This window comes from Coregonus lavaretus (assembly GCF_964263955.1).
Source record: "Coregonus lavaretus genome assembly, chromosome: 23".
NCBI classification, from domain to species: Eukaryota; Metazoa; Chordata; class Actinopteri; order Salmoniformes; family Salmonidae; genus Coregonus; species Coregonus lavaretus.
The window spans coordinates 2,146,236-2,172,425 of NC_140010.1; the positions used below are offsets into that span (position 1 = coordinate 2,146,236).

A 26,190-nucleotide genomic window follows, 5' to 3' on the forward strand; every position below is an offset into this window, starting at 1 on the left:
CACCTGTATTTGGGGAGTTTTTCCCCATTCTTCTCTGCAGATCCTCCCAAGAGTAAACAATACTGAGAGGAGCACAGTTTTCTATACAGGCATTTGTCTATGGAATAGCCTCCCCTTGGAGATCAAGCAAAGAAAAAAGTGGAAAATTTGGACAAAGTTTGTCTAAGTAAGAGAAACCTCTCCACTGCCCCCTACTGCTGGTCAGGTGTATTTATTTGAATGATAGGTATGATGTGCAATGAATAGATTGTTTTAATGTGAAATGAATATGGTTGATTTTTAAGGTTAGGGGGAAAAGTGCAGGACGTCAATAATCGTAGTTTGTCATTTTGTCTTGCCTTCTAATCATGTGTGTTATTGCTTTTACCATCGAGGACCACTTTGGGAACAAGCATTTTAATTCATACTTTCAAGTGATATCCTCTGGGTCCACATTGTACATTTTGTTGTATATGTCTGTTATCGAAAATAAATTCAATTCAATAAAAATAAATAAATAAATAAGCTCTGTCAGGTTTGATGGGGAGCGTTGCTGCACAGCTATTTTCAGGTCTCTCCAGAGATGTTCGATCAGGTTCAAGTCCGGGCTCTGGCTGGGCCACTCAAGGACATTCAGAGACTTGTCCTGAAGCAACACCTGCGTTGTCTTGGCTGTGTGCTTAGTGCTTGGTGGTTCCAAACTTCTTCATTTAACAATGATGGCCACGGTGTTCATGGGGACCTTCAATGCTGCAGAGATTTTTTGGTACCCTTCCCCAGATCTGTGCCTCGACACAATCCTGTCTCCGAGCTCTACAGACAATTCCTTCGACCTCATGGCTTGGTTTTTGCTCTGACATGCACTGTCAACTGTGGGACCTTATATAGACAGGTGTGTGCCTTTCCCAATCATGTCCAATCAATTGAATTTACCACAGGTGGACTCCAATCAAGTTGTAGAAACATCTCAAGGATGATCAATGGAAACAGGATGCACCTGAGCTCAACTTCGAGTCTCATAGCAAAGGGTCTGAATACTTATGTAAATAACGTGTTTTTTATTGTTAATACATTTGCAAAATTGTCTAAACCTGTTTTCGCTTTGTCATTATGGGGTATTGTGTGTAATGAGATGTTTTATTTATTTAATCCATTTTAGAATAAGGCTGTAACGTAACAAAATGTGGAAAAAGTCAAGGGGTCTGAATACTTTCTGAATGCACTGTATATAGCCATGTTATTTTTATTCGTTATTCACTGTGTGTCACTATTTCTAAATTTCTTTCTGATCTTTTTTTTATTTTTTCTAGTCATTTAGCAGACGCTCTTATCCAGAGCGACTTACAGGAGCAATTAGGGTTAAGTGCCTTGCTCAAGGGCACATCGACAGATTTTTCACCTAGGCGGCTCGGGGATTAGAACCAGCGACCTTTCAGTTACTGGCACAACGCTCTTAACCACTAAGCTACCTGCTCTTGAACTCTGCATTGTTGGAAAAGGACCTGTCAGTAAGCTTTTAGTTTATAAAGCCCTCCTGCATAACCTACCACCGTACCTTACTTCATTGTTAACTTGCAGACGTACGAGACACCAGATCCGATCTCAGGGATGGATAACTCTGGTGATCGCTTCGTTAAATCAGCTTTTATTTTACCTTACTTGTGGAATAATCTCCAAGGCTCTCTAAAATGTTATGAATTGATGTGTATAGTGTATAGTTGTGTATATTGATGCGTATAGTGATGTGTATATTGATGCGTATAGTGATGTGTATAGTATATAGTGATGCATATAGTGATGCGTATAGTGATGCGTATAGTGATGTGTATAGGAACGTGTATAGGAATGTGTATAGTGATGTGTATAGTGATGTGTATTGAATACTGATGTGTATAATGATGTGTATAATGATGTGTATAGTGATGTGTATAGTGATGCATATAGTGATGCGTATAGTGATGTGTACATTGATGCATATAGTGATGCGTATAGTGATGTGTATAGTGATGTGTATTGAATACTGATGTGTATAATGATGTGTATAATGATGTGTATAGTGATGTGTATAGTGATGCATATAGTGATGCGTATAGTGATGTGTACATTGATGCATATAGTGATGCGTATAGTGATGTGTATAGTGATGTGTATAGTGATGTGTATAGTGATGTGTATAGTGATGCGTATAGTGATGTGTATAGTGATGCGTATAGTGATGTGTATAGTGATGCGTATAGTGATGCGTATAGTGATGTGTATAGTGATGTGTATAGTGATGCGTATAGTGATGCGTATAGTGATGTGTATAGTGATGTGTATAGTGATGCGTATAGTGATGTGTATAGTGATGTGTATAGTGATGTGTATTGAATACTGATGTGTATAGTGATGCATATAGTGATGCGTATAGTGATGTGTACATTGATGCATATAGTGATGCGTATAGTGATGTGTATAGTGATGTGTATAGTGATGCGTATAGTGATGTGTATAGTGATGCGTATAGTGATGTGTACATTGATGCGTATAGTGATGTGTATAGTGATGTGTATAGTGATGCGTATAGTGATGTGTATAGTGATGCGTATAGTGATGTGTATTGATGTGTATAGTGATGTGTATAGTGATGTGTACATTGATGTGTATAGTGATGTGTATTGAATACTGATGTGTATAGTGATGCATATAGTGATGCATATAGTGATGCGTATAGTGATGTGTATAGTGATGTGTATAGTGATGCGTATAGTGATGCGTACAGTGATGCGTATAGTGATGCGTATAGTGATGTGTATAGTGATGTGTATAGTGATGTGTACATTGATGTGTATAGTGATGTGTACATTGATGTGTATAGTGATGCATATAGTGATGCATATAGTGATGCGTATAGTGATGTGTATAGTGATGTGTATAGTGATGCGTATAGTGATGCGTACAGTGATGCGTATAGTGATGCGTATAGTGATGTGTATTGTGATGTGTATTGATGTGTATAGTGATGTGTATAGTGATGTGTACATTGATGTGTATAGTGATGTGTATAGTGATGTGTATATTGATGCGTACATTGAATACTGATGTGTATAATGATGTGTATAGTGATGTGTATAGTGATGTGTATAGTGATGTGTACATTGAATACTGATGTGTATAATGATGTGTATAATGACGCATATAGTGATGTGTATAGTGATGTGTATATTGATGTGTATAGTGATGTGTATATTGATGCGTATAGTGATGTGTACATTGAATACTGATGTGTATAATGATGTGTATAATGACGCATATAGTGATGTGTATAGCGATGTGTATAGTGATGTGTATTGATGTATAGTGATGTGTATTGATGTGTATAGTGATGTGTATTGATGTGTATAGTGATGCGTATTGATGTATAGTGATGCGTATTGATGTATAGTGACTATAAGAGGGGGAGACAGGGGGAGAGAGACGAAGTGTGGAAACCAACACAGACTATAAGAGGGGGAGAGAAAAGGCTGAGAGAGAAGGGGAGAGAGGGGGAGAGGGGGGGAAGGGAGAGAGGGGGAGAAGAGAGAAGGGGGGAGAGGGGGAAGAGAAAAGGCTTGGAGAGGGGGAGAGAGGGGGCGAGAAATGGCTTAGAGAGAGGGGGGAGAGGGGGAGAGAAAAGGCTGAGAGAGAGGGGGGAGAGAAAAGGCTGAGAGAGAGGGGGGAGAGGGGGAGAGAAAAGGCTGAGAGAGAGGGGGGAGACAGGGGGAGAGAAAAAGCTGAGAGAGAAGGGGAGAGAGGGAGGGAAGAGAAAGGGCTTAGAGAGAGGGGGGGAGAAAAGGCTGAGAGAGAGGGGAGAGAGGGGGAGAGGGGGGGGGAGAAAAGACTTAGAGAGGGGGAAGAGAAAAGGCTTGGAGAGGGGGAGAGAGGGGGCGAGAAATGGCTTAGAGAGAGGGGGAGAGAGGGGAAGAGAAAAAGCTGAGAGAGAAGAGGAGAGAGGGGGGGGAGAGAAAAGGCTTAGAGAGGGGGAGAGAAAAAGCTGAGAGAGAAGGGGAGAGAGGGGGAAGAGAAAAGGCTTAGAGGGGGGGAGAGGGGGAAGAGAAAAGGCTTGGAGAGAGTGGGAGAGAAAAGGCTTAGAGAGGGGGAGAAGGGCCTTGGTCAGGGAAGTGACCAAGAACCCGATGGTCACTGACAGAGCTCCAGAGTTCCTCTGTGGAGATGGGAGAACCTTCCAGAAGGGCAACCATCTCTGCAACACTCCGCCAATCAGGGCCTTTATGGTAGAGTGGCCAGAGGGAAGCCACTCCTCAGTAAAAGGCACATGACAGCCCACTTGGAGTTTGCCAAAAAGGCACCTAAAGGACTCTCAGACCATGAGAAACAAGATTCTCTGGTCTGATGAAACAGAGATTGAACTCTTTGGCCTGAATGCCAAGCGTCACGTCTGGAGGAAACCTGGCACCATCCCTACGGTGAAGCATGGTGGTGGCAGCATCATGCTGTGGGGATGTTTTTCAGCGGAAGGGACTGGGAGACTAGTCAGGATCGAGGGAAAGATGAACGGAGCAAAGTACAGAGAGATCCTTGATGAAAACCTGCTCAGGACCTCAGACTGGGGCGAAGGTTCACCTTCCAACAGGACAACGACCCTAAGCACACAGCCAAGCCAACGCAGGAGTGGCTTCGGGACAAGTCTCTGAATGTCCTTGAGTGGCCCAGCCAGAGCCTGGACTTGAACCCGATCTCTGGAGAGACCTGAAAATAGCTGTGCAGCAACGCTCCCCATCCAACCTGACAAAGCTTGAGAGGATCTGCAGAGAAGAATGGGAGAAACTCCCCAAATACAGGTGTGCCAAGCTTGTAGCGTCATACCCAAGAAGACTCGAGGCTGTAATCACTGCCAAAGATGCTTCAACAAAGTACTGAGTAAAGGGTCTGAATACTTATGTCAATGTCATATTTCAGTTTCTTTAAAAATATATATATAAATTGGCAAAAATTGACCGAGCGGAAACCAGAGGATGACCGAGCGGAGAACAGAGGATGACCGAGCGGAGAACAGAGGATGACCGAGCGGAGAACAGAGGATGACTGAGCGGAAAACAGAGGATGACCGAGCGGAGAACAGAGGATGACCGAGCGGAGAACAGAGGATGACCGAGCGGAGAACAGAGGATGACCGAGCGGAGAACAGAGGATGACCGAGCGGAGAACAGAGGATGACCGAGCGGAGAACAGAGGATGACCGAGCGGAGAACAGAGGATGACCGAGCGGAGAACAGAGGATGACATGGAGATGGAGGAATGCGCTCACACTGAAATATCAATTTAGTATGCAATTATAAAATCGAACAAATGTTGAATTCCAAACTACATCGTACGTCTGAGGTTGATGTTTTTCATGACAAAATGATGCAGTTGCACAAATTATAAAGATAGTCAACAATCATATAAAAACACAGAATCGAGATTATTGTATAATTAATAATATTGTATAATTCATTAATATACAGTCCACTTTTTTTCCTCATGAGGTAATCCAATCTAGCCTAACCGAGCTGTGATGAGTGGGCTCTCGAAAGGCTTCCGGTAGGCAGGAACTGCTTCTCCAATAGAAATCCCCCGTCACACTTTTATCCAAAGCGACTTACAGTCATGTGTGCATACATTTTTACGTATGGGTGGTCCCGGGGATCGAACCCACTACCCTGTCGTTACAAGCGCCATGCTCTACCAATTGAGCTACAGAGGACCACTTGTAGGCGATGTCATGACGACGTTGGTAGAAACACGTCATCGGGTGTAACGGTCGTCTCGCATCGAACTGCGCATGTGTAGGCAATCAAATCAAAAGGCACTCCTTCCATTTGAAGCTGTTTTTTACGAAAATGAGTCTGTCACTTTCACGAGGTTGGAGTAATAATATTCAACTACTTAAGACATTGGCTTGAATCTAGGCTGTGCCTTTATATTTAAAGGAAATTAACAACTTTCACTTCTCTCATTGACTTCTCAAACTCCAAACACCGGCCTGGTCTGTTTGGTCTGTTTCGCAAGCGTTCCCGATGTCGCGCCTCTGGGTTTAGAAAAACTCTGTGGTTGGGTTGACTCTCTCAGGCAGGAAGAAAACGACTACACTGACACCATGATCCTTTGCTAGTTTCGGCCACTGTCCCCATGATCCTTAGTGATTTTTTGGTGCCATTCAGCAAATTCAAAATACTTCCGGCTTCATGCGCCATCGGGAGTTTTCCATAGGAATACCTGGAAGACGTCAGCGCTATCCCTATCAACTGGTTTAAATGTCTACGGGTCTCACCAGTTGGAGAGGGCCTGCAGGGCTGCGTTCATATAGCAGGTGTTCTCTATGTTCTTCAGTCCCGTCAGACCTAGAGGAGATGGAGACAGACACACACAACTAATAACAAAGAGTTTGATCTCGCTAGAGAACATCGCTGATGCTAGCTTGAGCATTGACGTTTTGCCCAGTCAGATGATGCGTACCTCTGGCGCGGAGCTCGTCCTCCTCCTCGGTCTCCATGCCCAGGTCTTCACAGCCACCAGCAGGGGGCAGTCTCAAAGAAGTGGGACTGCCCTGCGCCCTGCTACACTCCTGGGAACGGAAGACAACCATATCAGAACCATCCTCATCTAGAACCATATCAGAACCATCCTCATCTAGAACCATCCTCATCTAGAACCATATCAGAACCATCCTCATCTAGAACCATCCTCATCTAGAACCATCCTCATCTAGAACCATATTAGAAACATCCTCATCTAGAACCATATCAGAACCATCCTCATCTAGAACCATATTAGAACCACCCTCATCTAGAACCATATCAGAACCACCCTCATCTAGAACCATATCTGAACCATCCTCATCTAGAACCATATCAGAACCATCCTCATCTAGAACCATATCAGAACCATCCTCATCTAGAACCATATCAGAACCATCCTCATCTAGAACCATATCAGAACCATCCTCATCTAGAACCATATAAGAACCATCCTGATCTAGAACCATCCTGATCAAGAACCATATCAGAACCATCCTCATCTAGAACAATATCAGAACCATCTTCATCTAGAACCATATCAGAACCATCCTCATCTAGAACCATATCAGAACCATCCTTGTCTAGAACCAGATCAGAACCATCCTCATCTAGAACCATTTCAGAACCATCCTCATCTACAACCATCCTCATCTAGAACAATATCAGAACCATCCTTATCTAGAACAATATCAGAACCCTCCTTTTCTAGACAACATTAAAAGCAACATGAGGAATTGACAACAGCAGAATGTCTCAATGCTTTGACAGCATTTCATAGTGAAAGAAAACATTACTTAACTGAATGATTATTTACTTTCAACGTGGTCTTAAAATATGTGAAATAATAATTAACAATGATTACATATAGAGTGGATTATACCATTTCCAAGTTATATCTTGATTTGGTCGGCGTTGTGGACGTTTGTTTAAGCCTTACATATAGACAACTGTATTTATCCTGAGGGAACTTCATTAGTGGTTTGAGATTCAGGTATCAATCAATATGTGTCCCAGATGGTAACATTACCTGTGTGTTGTTGGTGTGAGGTGATGTTAGGGTCTTCGTGCTGGGGACAGGGGAGTGAGGTCCCAGTTTACGCTCCAGAAACACCTCTTTCCCACAGGCATAACACCACACCCTCAGGGTGGTCAGGTTCACTGTCAGGTTGTGCCGCGTCTCCTGTTATAGAGGGGTTATAAACACGTTATAAAAGGGGTTATAAAAGGTGTAATACAGGTTATAAACAAAGTGAGCTTATTATTGTTATTATTGACCCAGAGCTGTCCGGACAGACAGCGGGATGGACAGCTGTAGACCAGTCAGTCACTTGTTCCATTATTCATGCGTCTGCATTAGTGTTGAATGTTGACAGCAGAGCTGGCAGAGACGGGAAAGGCTAAAGCCACCAACGCCTCACACCCTGATCCTTTCCCGCTCTACTCTTTAACAGAGCACCTCCCCCACCTCCCACAGAAATACATATTAATAATGGATGATCCTATACTGGCAGAAAGAGGACAGCTAAGTGTTAGCTGTATGGATGGATAGATGGTTGGGTGAATCCCAAATGGCACCCTAGTCCCTACTAAGTAGTGCACTATAAAAACGGAATAGGGTGTGCATCCATGGTGTTCACAGTGTACGACATGTGCTTCAAAAGCAGGCAGAAAGGACTGTAACAGAGATGACTGGTCTTTGATGTTGGAGAGCGAGACAGAGAGAGCTTATTATCCATTTCACTTGCTTTGGCAATGTTAACATATGTTTCCCATGCCAATAAAGCCCTTCAATTGAAATATATAAATGAGAGAGAGAGAGAGAGAGAGAGAGAGAGAGAGAGAGAGAGAGAGAGAGACAGAGAGACAGAGAGACAGAGAGACAGAGAGACAGAGAGAGAGAGAGAGATGCCCACACCCCATATAAGCCTCTCAGATCAGACCTATGCCCCTCCTGCCCACCCCATTCCCCCCCACTCCCGCAAAGAGGGCCTCAACATGAACGTCACACATACCACCCAGGCCTTGAGCAGGCAAACAGGCCCAATCCCCACTCTTACACTAGCCCAAGCCAATGGCATGTACCAGATGCTCAGCAGGCTCTGCTCACACTTACCGGTCTGAGGCCAAACCACACGACCAACAACATTAGACACTTTATGGAACACAAAGCCTTCACTATTTCATCCTGGAATATCCAAGGCCTGAGGTCATCTGCCTTTGGCCTAAAGAGCAGGAACCTGGACTTCACCAAAGAAATCAGAAATACAGACATTGTCATCCTACAAGAACCATGGTATAGAGGAGACGGACCCACTGGTTGCCCTCTAGGTTACAGAGAGCTGGTAGTCCCATCCACCAAACTACCAGGTGTGAAACAGGGAAGGGACTCAGGGGGTATGCTAATTTGGTATAGAGCAGACCTAACTCACTATTAATCAAAACAGGAACATTTTACATTTGGCTAGACTTTCAGAGAAAAATGTCCTCCTGTGTGCTACCTATATCCCCCCACTAGCATCACCATACTTTAATGAAGACAGCTTCTCCTGCATATTGACTCGGTACAGGTACACCCTGTATATATACTTTTTTAACTTTAGTTTATTTAGTAAATATTTCCTTAACTCTTATTTTCTTAAAACGGCATTGTTGGTTAAGGGCTTGTAAGTAAGCATTTCACGGTAAGGTCTACACCTGTTGTATTCAGCGCATGTGACAAATAAAATGTGAATCACTTCCAGGCCCAGGGACATGTACTAGTCTGTGGCGACCTAAATGCCAGAACTGGACAAGAACCCGACACTCTCAGCACACAGGGGGACAAACACCGACCTGGAGGTGACAGCATTCCCTCCCCAATATGCCCCCCTAGGCACAACTACGACAACATAACCAACAAAAAAGGCGTCGAGTGGACTCCTACAGTAGGTACACCTATAGCTCATCTCTTGGCAGTAGTACTGTAGACTACTTTATCACTGACCTCAACCCAGAGTCTGTCAGAGCATTCACAGTCAGCCCACTGACACCCCTATCAGACCACAGCAAAATCACAATCTACTTCAACAGAGCAATAATCAACCATGAGAAATAAGAAATGCTATAGATGGAAGGAGGGTAGTGTAGAAATAATAATATAATAATAATAATAAGCCATTTAGCAGACGCTTTTATCCAAAGCGACTTACAGTCATGTGTGCATACATTTTTACGTATGGGTGGTCCCGGGGATCGAACCCACTACCCTGGCGTTACAAGCGCCGTGCTCTACCAGCTGAGCTACAGAGGACCACAAGAAACAATTGGCCAACAACAAATCCAATCCCTCCTAGACAACTTCCAGGACAAAATGTTTTCCTGCAACAGTGAAGGTGTAAACTTAGCAGTAGGAAGCCTATCATTGTGATTGAAGAATCAAATCACTTCTGGGAAAATTGGAACGCACTAACCAAACAACAGGAAGAGCCATCTATCCAAAATGGAGATGTATGGATACACCACTTCTCCAACCTTTTGGGCCAAATAACTAATAACCAAGAGCAAAAACATATACAGTGGGGAAAAAAAGTATTTAGTCAGCCACCAATTGTGCAAGTTCTCCCACTTAAAAAGACGAGAGAGGCCTGTAATTTTCATCAAAGGTACACGTCAACTATGACAGACAAATGAGAAAAAAAAATCCAGAAAATCACATTGTAGGATTTTTAATGAATTTATTTGCAAATTATGGTGGAAAATAAGTATTTGGTCAATAACAAGTTTCTCAATACTTTGTTATATACCCTTTGTTGGCAATGACACAGGTCAAACGTTTTCTGTAAGTCTTCACAAGGTTTTCACACACTGTTGCTGGTATTTTGGCCCATTCCTCCATGCAGATCTCCTCTAGAGCAGTGATGTTTTGGGGCTGTCGCTGGGCAACACAGACTTTCAACTCCCTCCAAAGATTTTCTATGGGGTTGAGATCTGGAGACTGGCTAGGCCACTCCAGGACCTTGAAATGCTTCTTACGAAGCCACTCCTTCGTTGCCCGGGCGGTGTGTTTGGGATCATTGTCATGCTGAAAGACCCAGCCACGTTTCATCTTCAATGCCCTTGCTGATGGAAGGAGGTTTTCACTCAAAATCTCACGATACATGGCCCCATTCATTCTTTCCTTTACACGGATCAGTCGTCCTGGTCCCTTTGCAGAAAAACAGCCCCAAAGCATGATGTTTCCACCCCCATGCTTCACAGTAGGTATGGTGTTCTTTGGGTGCAACTCAGGGGGAAAACATACAACATTACATAAAATATATGTACACAAACAAGTGTCCTCATCAATCTACACACAATAATACCACATAATGACAAAGTGAAAACAGGCTTTTAGAAATTTTAGCAAATGTATTAAAAATAACCTGATGGTCACTCTGACAGAGCTCCAGAGTTCCTCTGTGGAGATGGGAGAACATTCCAGAAGGACAAACATCTCTGCAGCACTCCACCAATCAGGCCTTTATGGTAGAGTGGCCAGACGGAAGCCACTCCTCAGTAAAAGGCACATGACAGCCCGCTTGGAGTTTGCCAAAAGGCACCTAAAGGACTCTCAGACCGTGAGAAACAAGATTGAACTCTTTGGCCTGAATGCCAAGTATCACGTCTGGAGGAAACCTGGCACCATCCCTACGGTGAAGCATGATGGCGGTGGCAGCATCATGCTGTGGGGATGTTTTTCAGCGGCAGGGACTGGGAGACTAGTCAGGATCGAGGCAAACATGAACGGAGAAAAGTACAGAGAGATCGTTGATGAAAACCTGCTCCAGAGTGCTCAGGACCTCAGACTGGGGCGAAGGTTCACCTTCCAACAGGACAACAACCCTAAGCACACAGCCAAGACAACGCAGGAGTGGCTTCAGGACAAGTCTCTCAATGTCCTTGAGTGGCCCAGCCAGAGCCCGGACTTGAACCCGATCGAACATCTCTGGAGAGACCTGAAAATAGCTGTGCAGCAACGCTCCCCATCCAACCTGACAGAGCTTGAGAGGATCTGCAGAGAAGAATGGGAGAAACTACCCAAATACAGGTGTGCCAAGCTTGTAGCGTCATACCCAAGAAGACTCGAGGCTGTAATCGCTGCCAAAGGTGCTTCAACAAAGTACTGAGTAAAGTGTCTGAATACTTATGTAAATGTGATTTCAGTTTTTAATACATTTGCAAAAACTGTTTTTTGCTTCGTCATTATACGGTATTGTGTAGATTGATGAAAAAAACAAACAATTTAATCCATTTTAGAATAAGGCTGTAACGTAACAAAATGTGGAAAAAGTCAAGGGGTCTGAATACTTTCCGAATGCACTGTGTATATACAGTGGGGGAAAAAAGTATTTAGTCAGCCACCAATTGTGCAAGTTCTCCCACTTAAAAAGATGAGAGGCCTGTCATTTTCATCATATGTACACGTCAACTATGACAGACAAATTGAGAAAAAAAAATCCAGAAAATCACATTGTAGGATTTTTAATGAATTTATTTGCAAATTATGGTGGAAAATAAGTATTTGGTCACCTACAAACAAGCAAGATTTCTGGCTCTCACAGACCTGTAACTTCTTCTTTAAGAGGCTCCTCTGTCCTCCACTCGTTACCTGTATTAATGGCACCTGTTTGAACTTGTTATCAGTATAAAAGACACCTGTCCACAACCTCAAACAGTCACACTCCAAACTCCACTATGGTCAAGACCAAAGAGCTGTCAAAGGACACCAGAAACAAAATTGTAGACCTGCACCAGGCTGGGAAGACTGAATCTGCAATAGGTAAGCAGATTGGTTTGAAGAAATCAACTGTGGGAGCAATTATTAGGAAATGGAAGACATACAAGACCACTGATAATCTCCCTCGATCTGGGGCTCCACGCAAGATCTCACCCCGTGGGGTCAAAATGATCACAAGAACGGTGAGCAAAAATCCCAGAACCACACGGGGGGACCTAGTGAATGACCTGCAGAGAGCTGGGACCAAAGTAACAAAGCCTAACATCAGTAACACACTACTCCGCCAGGGACTCAAATCCTGCATTGCCAGACGTGTCCCCCTGCTTAAGCCAGTACATGTCCAGGCCCGTCTGAAGTTTGCTAGAGTGCATTTGGATGATCCAGAAGAGGATTGGGAGAATGTCATATGGTCAGATGAAACCAAAATATAACTTTTTGGTAAAAACTCAACTCATCGTGTTTGGAGGACAAAGAATGCTGAGTTGCATCCAAAGAACACCATACCTACTGTGAAGCATGGGGGTGGAAACTTCATGCTTTGGGGCTGTTTTTCTGCAAAGGGACCAGGACGACTGATCCGTGTAAAGGAAAGAATGAATGGGGCCATGTATCGTGAGATTTTGAGTGAAAACCTCCTTCCATCAGCAAGGGCATTGAAGATTAAACGTGGCTGGGTCTTTTAGCATGACAATGATCCCAAACACACCCCCCGGGCAACGAAGGAGTGGCTTCGTAAGAAGCATTTCAAGGTCCTGGAGTGGCCTAGCCAGTCTCCAGATCTCAACCCCATAGAAAATCTTTGGAGGGAGTTGAAAGTCCGTGTTGCCCAGCGACAGCCCCAAAACATCACTGCTCTAGAGGAGATCTGCATGGAGGAATGGGCCAAAATACCAGCAACAGTGTGTGAAAACCTTGTGAAGACTTACAGAAAACGTTTGACCTGTGTCATTGCCAACAAGGGGTATATAACAAAGTATTGAGAAACTTTTGTTATTGACCAAATACTTATTTTCCACCATAATTTGCAAATAAATTCATAAAAAATCCTACAATGTGATTTTCTGGATTTTTTTTCCTCATTTTGTCTGTCATAGTTGACATGTACCTATGATGAAAATTACAGGCCTCTCTCATCCTTTTAAGTGGGAGAACTTGCACAATTGGTGGCTGACTAAATACTTTTTTGCCCCACTGTATATAGAAAGAGAGTGAGAGACAGAAAGAGGTAGAGAGAGAGAGGTCGATAGAGGGAGAGAAAGAGGGAGCGAGGGAGGGGGGGGATGAAATAATCTAATGCGGACTGGGACTCGTCTACTTTAACAACTTAAATCCCTTTCTCTCTCCCCATCACTACTTCTCTCCACCACCTCCTTTCTCCTTGCCCCCCTCACACTTCCTTCTTCTCCCATCCCTCACCCCAACACCCCCTCCCTCCAACACCCCCTCCCTCCCTCCCTCCAACACCCCCTCCCTCCAACACCCCCCCCTCCCTCCAACACCCCCCCCCCCTCCCTCCAACACCCCCTCCCTTCCTCCAACACCCCCCCCTCCCTCCAACACCCCCCCCCTCCCTCCAACACCCCCCCCCTCCCTCCAACACCCCCTCCCTTCCTCCAACACCCCCTCCCTTCCTCCAACACCCCCCCTTCCTCCAACACCCCCTCCCTTCCTCCAACACCCCCTCCCTTCCTCCAACACCCCCTCCCTTCCTCCAACACCCCCTCCCACCAACACCCCCTCCCTCCCTCCAACACCCCCTCCCACCAACACCCCCTCCAACACCCCCTCCCTCCCTCCAACACCCCCTCCCTTCCTCCAACACCCCCTCCCTTCCTCCAACACCCCCTCCCTCCAGCACATCTCTCGTCTCCACCTTTTCTCCTGCATCATCCTGAATATTGATCTAGTCCTGTAGGTATGTTCTATACCCTCCTGAATATTGATCTAGTCCTGTAGGTATGTTCTATACCCTCCTGAATATTGATCTAGTCCTGTAGGTATGTTCTATACCCTCCTGAATATTGATCTAGTCCTGTAGGTATGTTCTATACCCTCCTGAATATTGATCTAGTCCTGTAGGTATGTTCTATACCCTCCTGAATATTGATCTAGTCCTGTAGGTATGTTCTATACCCTCCTGAATATTGATCTAGTCCTGTAGGTATGTTCTATACCCTCCTGAATATTGATCTAGTCCTGTAGGTATGTTCTATACCCTCCTGAATATTGATCTAGTCCTGTAGGTATGTTCTATACCCTCCTGAATATTGATCTAGTCCTGTAGGTATGTGTGTGGGAGGTGAAGGGTCAAGGGTCAGGGGTGACTCACCTGTGAGTGGACAGTGCTGTGGTCAGCGTGAGATTCTCCACAGCCACATACGCACAGCTGTTCTGCACACACACACACACACACACAGAGAAAACATTATTACTACAGAACTGTACAGTCATATTCATACAAGGCCAAATGGCAGTCACAGAACTTTCAAAATAAAAGTCAAACAAAGCCTGGGACCGCTCACTCACCTCCAGACACGCCCACAGATTTGGTCCTCCAACCTTGCAGTCTTGACACTGGCCCTAGAAACACACACACACACACACACACACAAAACATTACATCACAACAACCAGCTTCAGTGAACAGGCCAGGCCAGACCAGTAAAACAGTATTATAATCTCAGACTGGACCAGTAAAACAGTATTATAATCTCAGACTGGACCAGTAAGACAGCATCTACAGAGCCTGGACTTGAACCCGATCGAACATCTCTGGAGAGACCTGAAAATAGCTGTGCAGCGATGCTCCCCATCCAACCTGACAGAGCTTGAGGCTATGATCGCTGCCAAAGGTGCTTCAACAAAGTACTGAGTAAAGGGTCTGAATACTTATGTAAATGTGATATTTATATTATTTTATTTTTTGCACACAAAAAATAAAACCTGTTTTTGCTTTGTCATTATGGGGTATTGTGTGTATATTGATGAGGGGAAAATAACAATTTAATCCATTTTAGAATAAGGCTGTAACATAACAACATTTTGAAAAAGTCAAGGGGTCTGAATACTTTCCTAATGCACTGAATGTACTACAGTACAGGTGGTCTATGGAGGGGGACTCACATGTGACTTGTGGATGAGTTCTTCCTTGGTGATTTCTCCTACACACTCCAGATGGGGACAGTCACTGCTGGACTGCACAGGCATCACTCACCTGAACCACACCTGTCTGAGAGGGAGGGAGGGAGAGAGAGAGAGAGAGAGAGAGAGGGAGAGAGAGGGAGAGAGGGAGGGAGGGAGGGAGAGGGGAGAGAGAGAGAGAGAGAGAGAGAGAGAGAGAGAGAGAGAGAGAGAGGGAGGGAGGGAGGGAGGGAGGGAGGGAGGGAGGGAGGGAGGGGAGGGGGAGGGAGGGGGAGGGAGGGAGGGAGGGAGGGAGGGAGAGAGAGGGAGAGAGAGAGGGGATAAGAAAACATTTGTTTGAAATACTTATTCCACAGCAATGATAAAACATGTCAGCTGCTCATGCCACAGTAAGCCCTATTGGAAACAATGCAAGCCTCACGGGCATTCAGGCAAGAGGATGCCACAGTAAGCCCTATTGGAAACAATGCAAGCCTCACGGGCATTCAGGCAAGAGGATGCCACAGTAAGCCCTATTGGAAACAATGCAAGCCTCACGGGCATTCAGGCAAGAGGATGCCACAGTAAGCCCTATTGGAAACAATGCAAGCCTCACGGGCATTCAGGCAAGAGGATGCCACAGTAAGCCCTATTGGAAACAATGCAAGCCTCACGGGCATTCAGGCAAGAGGATGCCACAGTAAGCCCTATTGGAAACAATGCAAGCCTCACGGGCATTCAGGCAAGAGGATGCCACAGTAAGCCCTATTGGAAACAATGCAAGCCTCACGGGCATTCAGGCAAGAGGATGCCACAGTAAGCCCTATTGGAAACAATGCAAGCCTCACGGGCATTCAGGCAAGAGGATGCCACAGTAAGCCCTATTGGAAACAATGCAAGCCTCACGGGCATTCAGGCAAGAGGATGCCACAGTAAGCCCTATTGGAAACAATGCAAGCCTCACGGGCATTCAGGCAAGAGGATGCCACAGTAAGCCCTATTGGAAACAATGCAAGCCTCACGGGCATTCAGGCAAGAGGTTGCCACAGTAAGCCCTATTGGAAACAATGCAAGCCTCACGGGCATTCAGGCAAGAGGATGCCACAGTAAGCCCTATTGGAAACAATGCAAGCCTCACGGGCATTCAGGCAAGAGGATGCCACAGTAAGCCCTATTGGAAACAATGCAAGCCTCACGGGCATTCAGGCAAGAGGATGCCACAGTAAGCCCTATTGGAAACAATGCAAGCCTCACGGGCATTCAGGCAAGAGGATGCCACAGTAAGCCCTATTGGAAACAATGCAAGCCTCACGGGCATTCAGGCAAGAGGATGCTAGAAGGAACAAGAAGAAGACTACAGATGTGGACAACAAATGAAAAATACAATATTCATCTTCTTCTAAACCAGTTTTTACCACAACATGTAAGCTAAAATCATGTTCTTTTTTGTGATCTAAAACAGGGGTTTCCAAACCTTTTCCCCTTCCAGCATTGAGGAACAGCCCCCCGCGCGATGTCTATTTCTATGGGCACTGTTTATGACAAACTGTTCACATGTACGTATGTGTAGGGAGCAGTCAGAATGCAATTGAGTGAATAAGACATGAAGGGGAAAGGACATTTAGGGAGAAGAACTAGTGGGATGCTTGGCTTGGTTTGTTGTTGTACAAATCGAACACTAGAGTCAAAGAAAATATATGTTGTCTTCAAGACATTTCACTTGCCCGTTCGGGCAGCCACAAAGCACACTCCACCAAATAGTTTTACAGTATTTATCATCTCTGGTTAAAGACAGAGTTTTGACGTCCGTTGGAGTACTCATGCCCATCCCTACTAATCATTGTTTTATTTAATCATTTATTTGAATGGTAAATCTATTGATAACTGGGTAACTGGGTAATTCAAGATCTAGGTCTATCCACAACACAGGTGAATGCATATTATTCAATAGGTGTGTGCATGCATTGAGTTAGAGCTTATTTTAGCTGATTTCATGAGACTACAGATGACAAACAATCCCTTCCATTTAAGACTTATTTTATTGTACTGATCAACAACGCTGGCAAAGAAGAGGCAATATCTTCCTTCATAAAAGTGAGCGCTTTGCTCTCTAAGAATGTCAGGATGTCATTTCAAGGCAGAATGTGGCTGTGGAATTTGACTTTGTGGCTATGGAAAACAGACGGGAGGCGAGGGAGATTAAGTGAATTAATACGGTTTTGGTGACAATCAGCCTATTTAGCATTATGGTATCACAAACAAAGTACTAGGGTAGTGAATTCAGTTTCAGCTGTAAGCTAGCAATGAAAGTTGGCCTAAAATTCAGCTGGAAGGTACCGGTAGCCCAACCCAGGGAGCACGGTGAGAGACAGTACCTCTCTACAGCCCAGCCCAGGGAGCACGGTGAGAGACAGTACCTCTCTACAGCCCAACCCAGGGAGCATGGTGAGAGACAGTACCTCTCTACAGCCCAGCCCAGGGAGCACGGTGAGAGACAGTACCTCTCTACAGCCCAACCCAGGGAGCATGGTGAGAGACAGTACCTCTCTACAGCCCAACCCAGGGAGCACGGTGAGAGACAGTACCTCTCTACAGCCCAACCCAGGGAGCACGGTGAGAGACAGTACCTCTCTACAGCCCAACCCAGGGAGCATGGTGAGAGACAGTACCTCTCTACAGCCCAGGGAGCATGGTGAGAGACAGTACCTCTCTACAGCCCAACCCAGGGAGCATGGTGAGAGACAGTACCTCTCTACAGCCCAACCCAGGGAGCACGGTGAGAGACAGTACCTCTCTACAGCCCAACCCAGGGAGCATGGTGAGAGACAGTACCTCTCTACAGCCCAACCCAGGGAGCATGGTGAGAGACAGTACCTCTACAGCCCAACCCAGGGAGCATGGTGAGAGACAGTACCTCTCTACAGCCCAACCCAGGGAGCACGGTGAGAGACAGTACCTCTCTACAGCCCAACCCAGGGAGCATGGTGAGAGACAGTACCTCTCTACAGCCCAACCCAGGGAGCATGGTGAGAGACAGTACCTCTACAGCCCAACCCAGGGAGCATGGTGAGAGACAGTACCTCTCTACAGCCCAACCCAGGGAGCACGGTGAGAGACAGTACCTCTACAGCCCAACCCAGGGAGCACGGTGAGAGACAGTACCTCTCTACAGCCCAACCCAGGGAGCACGGTGAGAGACAGTACCTCTCTACAGCCCAACCCAGGGAGCATGGTGAGAGACAGTACCTCTCTACAGCCCAACCCAGGGAGCACGGTGAGAGACAGTACCTCTCTACAGCCCAACCCAGGGAGCATGGTGAGAGACAGTACCTCTCTACAGCCCAACCCAGGGAGCACGGTGAGAGACAGTACCTCTCTACAGCCCAACCCAGGGAGCACGGTGAGAGACAGTACCTCTCTACAGCCCAACCCAGGGAGCATGGTGAGAGACAGTACCTCTCTACAGCCCAGGGAGCATGGTGAGAGACAGTACCTCTCTACAGCCCAACCCAGGGAGCACGGTGAGAGACAGTACCTCTCTACAGCCCAACCCAGGGAGCACGGTGAGAGACAGTACCTCTCTACAGCCCAACCCAGGGAGCACGGTGAGAGACAGTACCTCTCTACAGCCCAACCCAGGGAGCATGGTGAGAGACAGTACCTCTCTACAGCCCAACCCAGGGAGCATGGTGAGAGACAGTACCTCTCTACAGCCCAGGGAGCATGGTGAGAGACAGTACCTCTCTACAGCCCAACCCAGGGAGCATGGTGAGAGACAGTACCTCTACAGCCCAACCCAGGGAGCATGGTGAGAGACAGTACCTCTCTACAGCCCAACCCAGGGAGCACGGTGAGAGACAGTACCTCTCTACAGCCCAACCCAGGGAGCATGGTGAGAGACAGTACCTCTCTACAGCCCAACCCAGGGAGCATGGTGAGAGACAGTACCTCTCTACAGCCCAACCCAGGGAGCACGGTGAGAGACAGTACCTCTCTACAGCCCAACCCAGGGAGCACGGTGAGAGACAGTACCTCTCTACAGCCCAACCCAGGGAGCATGGTGAGAGACAGTACCTCTCTACAGCCCAACCCAGGGAGCATGGTGAGAGACAGTACCTCTCTACAGCCCAGCCCAGGGAGCACGGTGAGAGACAGTACCTCTCTACAGCCCAACCCAGGGAGCACGGTGAGAGACAGTACCTCTCTACAGCCCAACCCAGGGAGCATGGTGAGACAGTACCTCTCTACAGCCCAGCCCAGGGAGCACGGTGAGAGACAGTACCTCTCTACAGCCCAACCCAGGGAGCATGGTGAGAGACAGTACCTCTCTACAGCCCAACCCAGGGAGCATGGTGAGAGACAGTACCTCTCTACAGCCCAGCCCAGGGAGCACGGTGAGAGACAGTACCTCTCTACAGCCCAACCCAGGGAGCATGGTGAAAGACAGTACCTCTCTACAGCCCAGCCCAGGGAGCACGGTGAGAGACAGTACCTCTCTACAGCCCAACCCAGGGAGCACGGTGAGAGACAGTACCTCTCTACAACCCAGGGAGCACGGTGAGAGACAGTACCTCTCTACAGCCCAACCCAGGGAGCACGGTGAGAGACAGTACCTCTCTACAACCCAGGGAGCACGGTGAGAGACAGTACCTCTCTACAGCCCAACCCAGGGAGCACGGTGAGAGACAGTACCTCTCTACAACCCAGGGAGCACGGTGAGAGACAGTACCTCTCTACAGCCCAGCCCAGGGAGCATGGTGAGAGACAGTACCTCTCTACAGCCCAGGGAGCACGGTGAGAGACAGTACCTCTCTACAGCCCAACCCAGGGAGCACGGTGAGAGACAGTACCTCTCTACAGCCCAACCCAGGGAGCATGGTGAGAGACAGTACCTCTCTACAGCCCAGCCCAGGGAGCACGGTGAGAGACAGTACCTCTCTACAGCCCAACCCAGGGAGCATGGTGAGAGACAGTACCTCTCTACAGCCCAGCCCAGGGAGCACGGTGAGAGACAGTACCTCTCTACAGCCCAACCCAGGGAGCATGGTGAGAGACAGTACCTCTCTACAGCCCAACCCAGGGAGCACGGTGAGAGACAGTACCTCTCTACAGCCCAACCCAGGGAGCACGGTGAGAGACAGTACCTCTCTACAGCCCAACCCAGGGAGCATGGTGAGAGACAGTACCTCTCTACAGCCCAACCCAGGGAGCACGGTGAGAGACAGTACCTCTCTACAGCCCAGGGAGCATGGTGAGAGACAGTACCTCTCTACAGCCCAACCCAGGGAGCACGGTGAGAGACAGTACCTCTCTACAGCCCAGCCCAGGGAGCACGGTGAGAGACAGTACCTCTCTACAGCCCAACCCAGGGAGCACGGTGAGAGACAGTACCCCTCTACAGCCCAACCCAGGGAGCACGGTGAGAGACAGTACCTCTCTACAGCCCAACCCAGGGAGCATGGTGAGAGACAGTACCTCTCTACAGCCCAACCCAGGGAGCACGGTGAGAGACAGTACCTCTCTACAACCCAGGGAGCATGGTGAGAGACAGTACCTCTCTACAGCCCAACCCAGGGAGCATGGTGAGAGACAGTACCTCTCTACAGCCCAGCCCAGGGAGCATGGTGAGAGACAGTACCTCTCTACAACCCAGGGAGCATGGTGAGAGACAGTACCTCTCTACAGCCCAGGGAGCATGGTGAGAGACAGTACCGCTCTACAACCCAACCCAGGGAGCACGGTGAGAGACAGTACCTCTCTACAGCCCAACCCAGGGAGCATGGTGAGAGACAGTACCTCTCTACAGCCCAACCCAGGGAGCACGGTGAGAGACAGTACCTCTCTACAGCCCAACCCAGGGAGCATGGTGAGAGACAGTACCTCTCTACAGCCCAGGGAGCATGGTGAGAGACAGTACCTCTCTACAGCCCAACCCAGGGAGCATGGTGAGAGACAGTACGTCTCTACAGCCCAACCCAGGGAGCACGGTTAGAGACAGTACCTCTCTACAGCCCAACCCAGGGAGCATGGTGAGAGACAGTACCTCTCTACAGCCCAACCCAGGGAGCATGGTGAGAGACAGTACCTCTCTACAGCCCAACCCAGGGAGCACGGTGAGAGACAGTACCTCTCTACAGCCCAACCCAGGGAGCACGGTGAGAGACAGTAACTCTCTACAGCCCAGGGAGCATGGTGAGAGACAGTACCTCTCTACAGCCCAACCCAGGGAGCACGGTGAGAGACAGTACCTCTCTACAGCCCAGGGAGCATGGTGAGAGACAGTACCTCTCTACAGCCCAACCCAGGGAGCACGGTGAGAGACAGTACCTCTCTACAGCCCAACCCAGGGAGCACGGTGAGAGACAGTACCTCTCTACAGCCCAGCCCAGGGAGCACGGTGAGAGACAGTACCTCTCTACAGCCCAACCCAGGGAGCATGGTGAGAGACAGTACCTCTCTACAGCCCAGCCCAGGGAGCATGGTGAGAGACAGTACCTCTCTACAGCCCAACCCAGGGAGCATGGTGAGAGACAGTACCTCTCTACAGCCCAACCCAGGGAGCACGGTGAGAGACAGTACCTCTCTACAGCCCAACCCAGGGAGCACGGTGAGAGACAGTACCTCTCTACAGCCCAACCCAGGGAGCACGGTGAGAGACAGTACCTCTCTACAGCCCAACCCAGGGAGCACGGTGAGAGACAGTACCTCTCTACAGCCCAACCCAGGGAGCATGGTGAGAGACAGTACCTCTCTACAGCCCAGCCCAGGGAGCACGGTGAGAGACAGTACCTCTCTACAGCCCAACCCAGGGAGCATGGTGAGAGACAGTACCTCTCTACAGCCCAACCCAGGGAGCATGGTGAGAGACAGTACCTCTACAGCCCAACCCAGGGAGCATGGTGAGAGACAGTACCTCTCTACAGCCCAACCCAGGGAGCACGGTGAGAGACAGTACCTCTCTACAGCCCAACCCAGGGAGCATGGTGAGAGACAGTACCTCTCTACAGCCCAGGGAGCATGGTGAGAGACAGTACCTCTCTACAGCCCAACCCAGGGAGCATGGTGAGAGACAGTACCTCTACAGCCCAACCCAGGGAGCATGGTGAGAGACAGTACCTCTCTACAGCCCAACCCAGGGAGCACGGTGAGAGACAGTACATCTACAGCCCAACCCAGGGAGCACGGTGAGAGACAGTACCTCTCTACAGCCCAACCCAGGGAGCACGGTGAGAGACAGTACCTCTCTACAGCCCAACCCAGGGAGCATGGTGAGAGACAGTACCTCTCTACAGCCCAACCCAGGGAGCACGGTGAGAGACAGTACCTCTCTACAGCCCAACCCAGGGAGCATGGTGAGAGACAGTACCTCTCTACAGCCCAACCCAGGGAGCACGGTGAGAGACAGTACCTCTCTACAGCCCAACCCAGGGAGCACGGTGAGAGACAGTACCTCTCTACAGCCCAACCCAGGGAGCATGGTGAGAGAGAGTACCTCTCTACAGCCCAGGGAGCATGGTGAGAGACAGTACCTCTCTACAGCCCAACCCAGGGAGCACGGTGAGAGACAGTACCTCTCTACAGCCCAACCCAGGGAGCACGGTGAGAGACAGTACCTCTCTACAGCCCAACCCAGGGAGCACGGTGAGAGACAGTACCTCTCTACAGCCCAACCCAGGGAGCATGGTGAGAGACAGTACCTCTCTACAGCCCAACCCAGGGAGCATGGTGAGAGACAGTACCTCTCTACAGCCCAGGGAGCATGGTGAGAGACAGTACCTCTCTACAGCCCAACCCAGGGAGCATGGTGAGAGACAGTACCTCTACAGCCCAACCCAGGGAGCATGGTGAGAGACAGTACCTCTCTACAGCCCAACCCAGGGAGCACGGTGAGAGACAGTACCTCTCTACAGCCCAACCCAGGGAGCATGGTGAGAGACAGTACCTCTCTACAGCCCAACCCAGGGAGCACGGTGAGAGACAGTACCTCTCTACAGCCCAACCCAGGGAGCACGGTGAGAGACAGTACCTCTCTACAGCCCAACCCAGGGAGCATGGTGAGAGACAGTACCTCTCTACAGCCCAACCCAGGGAGCATGGTGAGAGACAGTACCTCTCTACAGCCCAGGGAGCATGGTGAGAGACAGTACCTCTCTACAGCCCAACCCAGGGAGCATGGTGAGAGACAGTACCTCTCTACAGCCCAACCCAGGGAGCATGGTGAGAGACAGTACCTCTACAGCCCAACCCAGGGAGCATGGTGAGAGACAGTACCTCTCTACAGCCCAACCCAGGGAGCACGGTGAGAGACAGTACCTCTCTACAGCCCAACCCAGGGAGCATGGTGAGAGACAGTACCTCTCTACAGCCCAACCCAGGGAGCACGGTGAGAGACAGTACCTCTCTACAGCCCAACCCAGGGAGCATGGTGAGAGACAGTACCTCTCTACAGCCCAACCCAGGGAGCACGGTGAGAGACAGTACCTCTCTACAGCCCAACCCAGGGAGCACGGTGAGAGACAGTACCTCTCTACAGCCCAACCCAGGGAGCATGGTGAGAGACAGTACCTCTCTACAGCCCAACCCAGGGAGCATGGTGAGAGACAGTACCTCTCTACAGCCCAGCCCAGGGAGCACGGTGAGAGACAGTACCTCTCTACAGCCCAACCCAGGGAGCACGGTGAGAGACAGTACCTCTCTACAGCCCAACCCAGGGAGCATGGTGAGACAGTACCTCTCTACAGCCCAGCCCAGGGAGCACGGTGAGAGACAGTACCTCTCTACAGCCCAACCCAGGGAGCATGGTGAGAGACAGTACCTCTCTACAGCCCAACCCAGGGAGCATGGTGAGAGACAGTACCTCTCTACAGCCCAGCCCAGGGAGCACGGTGAGAGACAGTACCTCTCTACAGCCCAACCCAGGGAGCATGGTGAGAGACAGTACCTCTCTACAGCCCAGCCCAGGGAGCACGGTGAGAGACAGTACCTCTCTACAGCCCAACCCAGGGAGCAAGGTGAGAGACAGTACCTCTCTACAACCCAGGGAGCACGGTGAGAGACAGTACCTCTCTACAGCCCAACCCAGGGAGCACGGTGAGAGACAGTACCTCTCTACAACCCAGGGAGCACGGTGAGAGACAGTACCTCTCTACAGCCCAACCCAGGGAGCACGGTGAGAGACAGTACCTCTCTACAACCCAGGGAGCACGGTGAGAGACAGTACCTCTCTACAGCCCAGCCCAGGGAGCATGGTGAGAGACAGTACCTCTCTACAGCCCAGGGAGCACGGTGAGAGACAGTACCTCTCTACAGCCCAACCCAGGGAGCACGGTGAGAGACAGTACCTCTCTACAGCCCAACCCAGGGAGCATGGTGAGAGACAGTACCTCTCTACAGCCCAGCCCAGGGAGCACGGTGAGAGACAGTACCTCTCTACAGCCCAACCCAGGGAGCATGGTGAGAGACAGTACCTCTCTACAGCCCAGCCCAGGGAGCACGGTGAGAGACAGTACCTCTCTACAGCCCAACCCAGGGAGCATGGTGAGAGACAGTACCTCTCTACAGCCCAACCCAGGGAGCATGGTGAGAGACAGTACCTCTCTACAGCCCAACCCAGGGAGCATGGTGAGAGACAGTACCTCTCTACAGCCCAACCCAGGGAGCACGGTGAGAGACAGTACCTCTCTACAGCCCAACCCAGGGAGCACGGTGAGAGACAGTACCTCTCTACAGCCCAACCCAGGGAGCACGGTGAGAGACAGTACCTCTCTACAGCCCAACCCAGGGAGCATGGTGAGAGACAGTACCTCTCTACAGCCCAGGGAGCATGGTGAGAGACAGTACCTCTCTACAGCCCAACCCAGGGAGCACGGTGAGAGACAGTACCTCTCTACAGCCCAGCCCAGGGAGCACGGTGAGAGACAGTACCTCTCTACAGCCCAACCCAGGGAGCACGGTGAGAGACAGTACCTCTCTACAGCCCAACCCAGGGAGCACGGTGAGAGACAGTACCTCTCTACAGCCCAACCCAGGGAGCATGGTGAGAGACAGTACCTCTCTACAGCCCAACCCAGGGAGCACGGTGAGAGACAGTACCTCTCTACAACCCAGGGAGCATGGTGAGAGACAGTACCTCTCTACAGCCCAACCCAGGGAGCATGGTGAGAGACAGTACCTCTCTACAGCCCAGCCCAGGGAGCATGGTGAGAGACAGTACCTCTCTACAACCCAGGGAGCATGGTGAGAGACAGTACCTCTCTACAGCCCAGGGAGCATGGTGAGAGACAGTACCGCTCTACAACCCAACCCAGGGAGCACGGTGAGAGACAGTACCTCTCTACAGCCCAACCCAGGGAGCATGGTGAGAGACAGTACCTCTCTACAGCCCAACCCAGGGAGCACGGTGAGAGACAGTACCTCTCTACAGCCCAACCCAGGGAGCATGGTGAGAGACAGTACCTCTCTACAGCCCAGGGAGCATGGTGAGAGACAGTACCTCTCTACAGCCCAACCCAGGGAGCATGGTGAGAGACAGTACGTCTCTACAGCCCAACCCAGGGAGCACGGTGAGAGACAGTACCTCTCTACAGCCCAACCCAGGGAGCATGGTGAGAGACAGTACCTCTCTACAGCCCAACCCAGGGAGCATGGTGAGAGACAGTACCTCTCTACAGCCCAACCCAGGGAGCACGGTGAGAGACAGTACCTCTCTACAGCCCAACCCAGGGAGCACGGTGAGAGACAGTAACTCTCTACAGCCCAGGGAGCATGGTGAGAGACAGTACCTCTCTACAGCCCAAC

At 49.1% G+C, this 26,190-nt stretch overlaps 1 protein-coding gene across 1 annotated transcript in view; it reads right to left on the minus strand.

Annotated features, from left to right (window-relative positions):
- The window catches only part of LOC311150704 (ubiquitin carboxyl-terminal hydrolase 33-like), a 76,084-nt gene that overhangs the window by 40,966 nt on the left and 8,928 nt on the right, over positions 1–26,190 (minus strand). The window contains 7 exon segments of the mRNA XM_084188216.1: positions 6,272–6,341; positions 6,457–6,565; positions 7,546–7,698; positions 14,603–14,649; positions 14,652–14,664; positions 14,800–14,853; positions 15,397–15,502. Coding sequence (XP_084044342.1) covers positions 6,272–6,341; positions 6,457–6,565; positions 7,546–7,698; positions 14,603–14,649; positions 14,652–14,664; positions 14,800–14,853; positions 15,397–15,480 — 530 coding nt within the window. The 5' untranslated portion in view covers positions 15,481–15,502.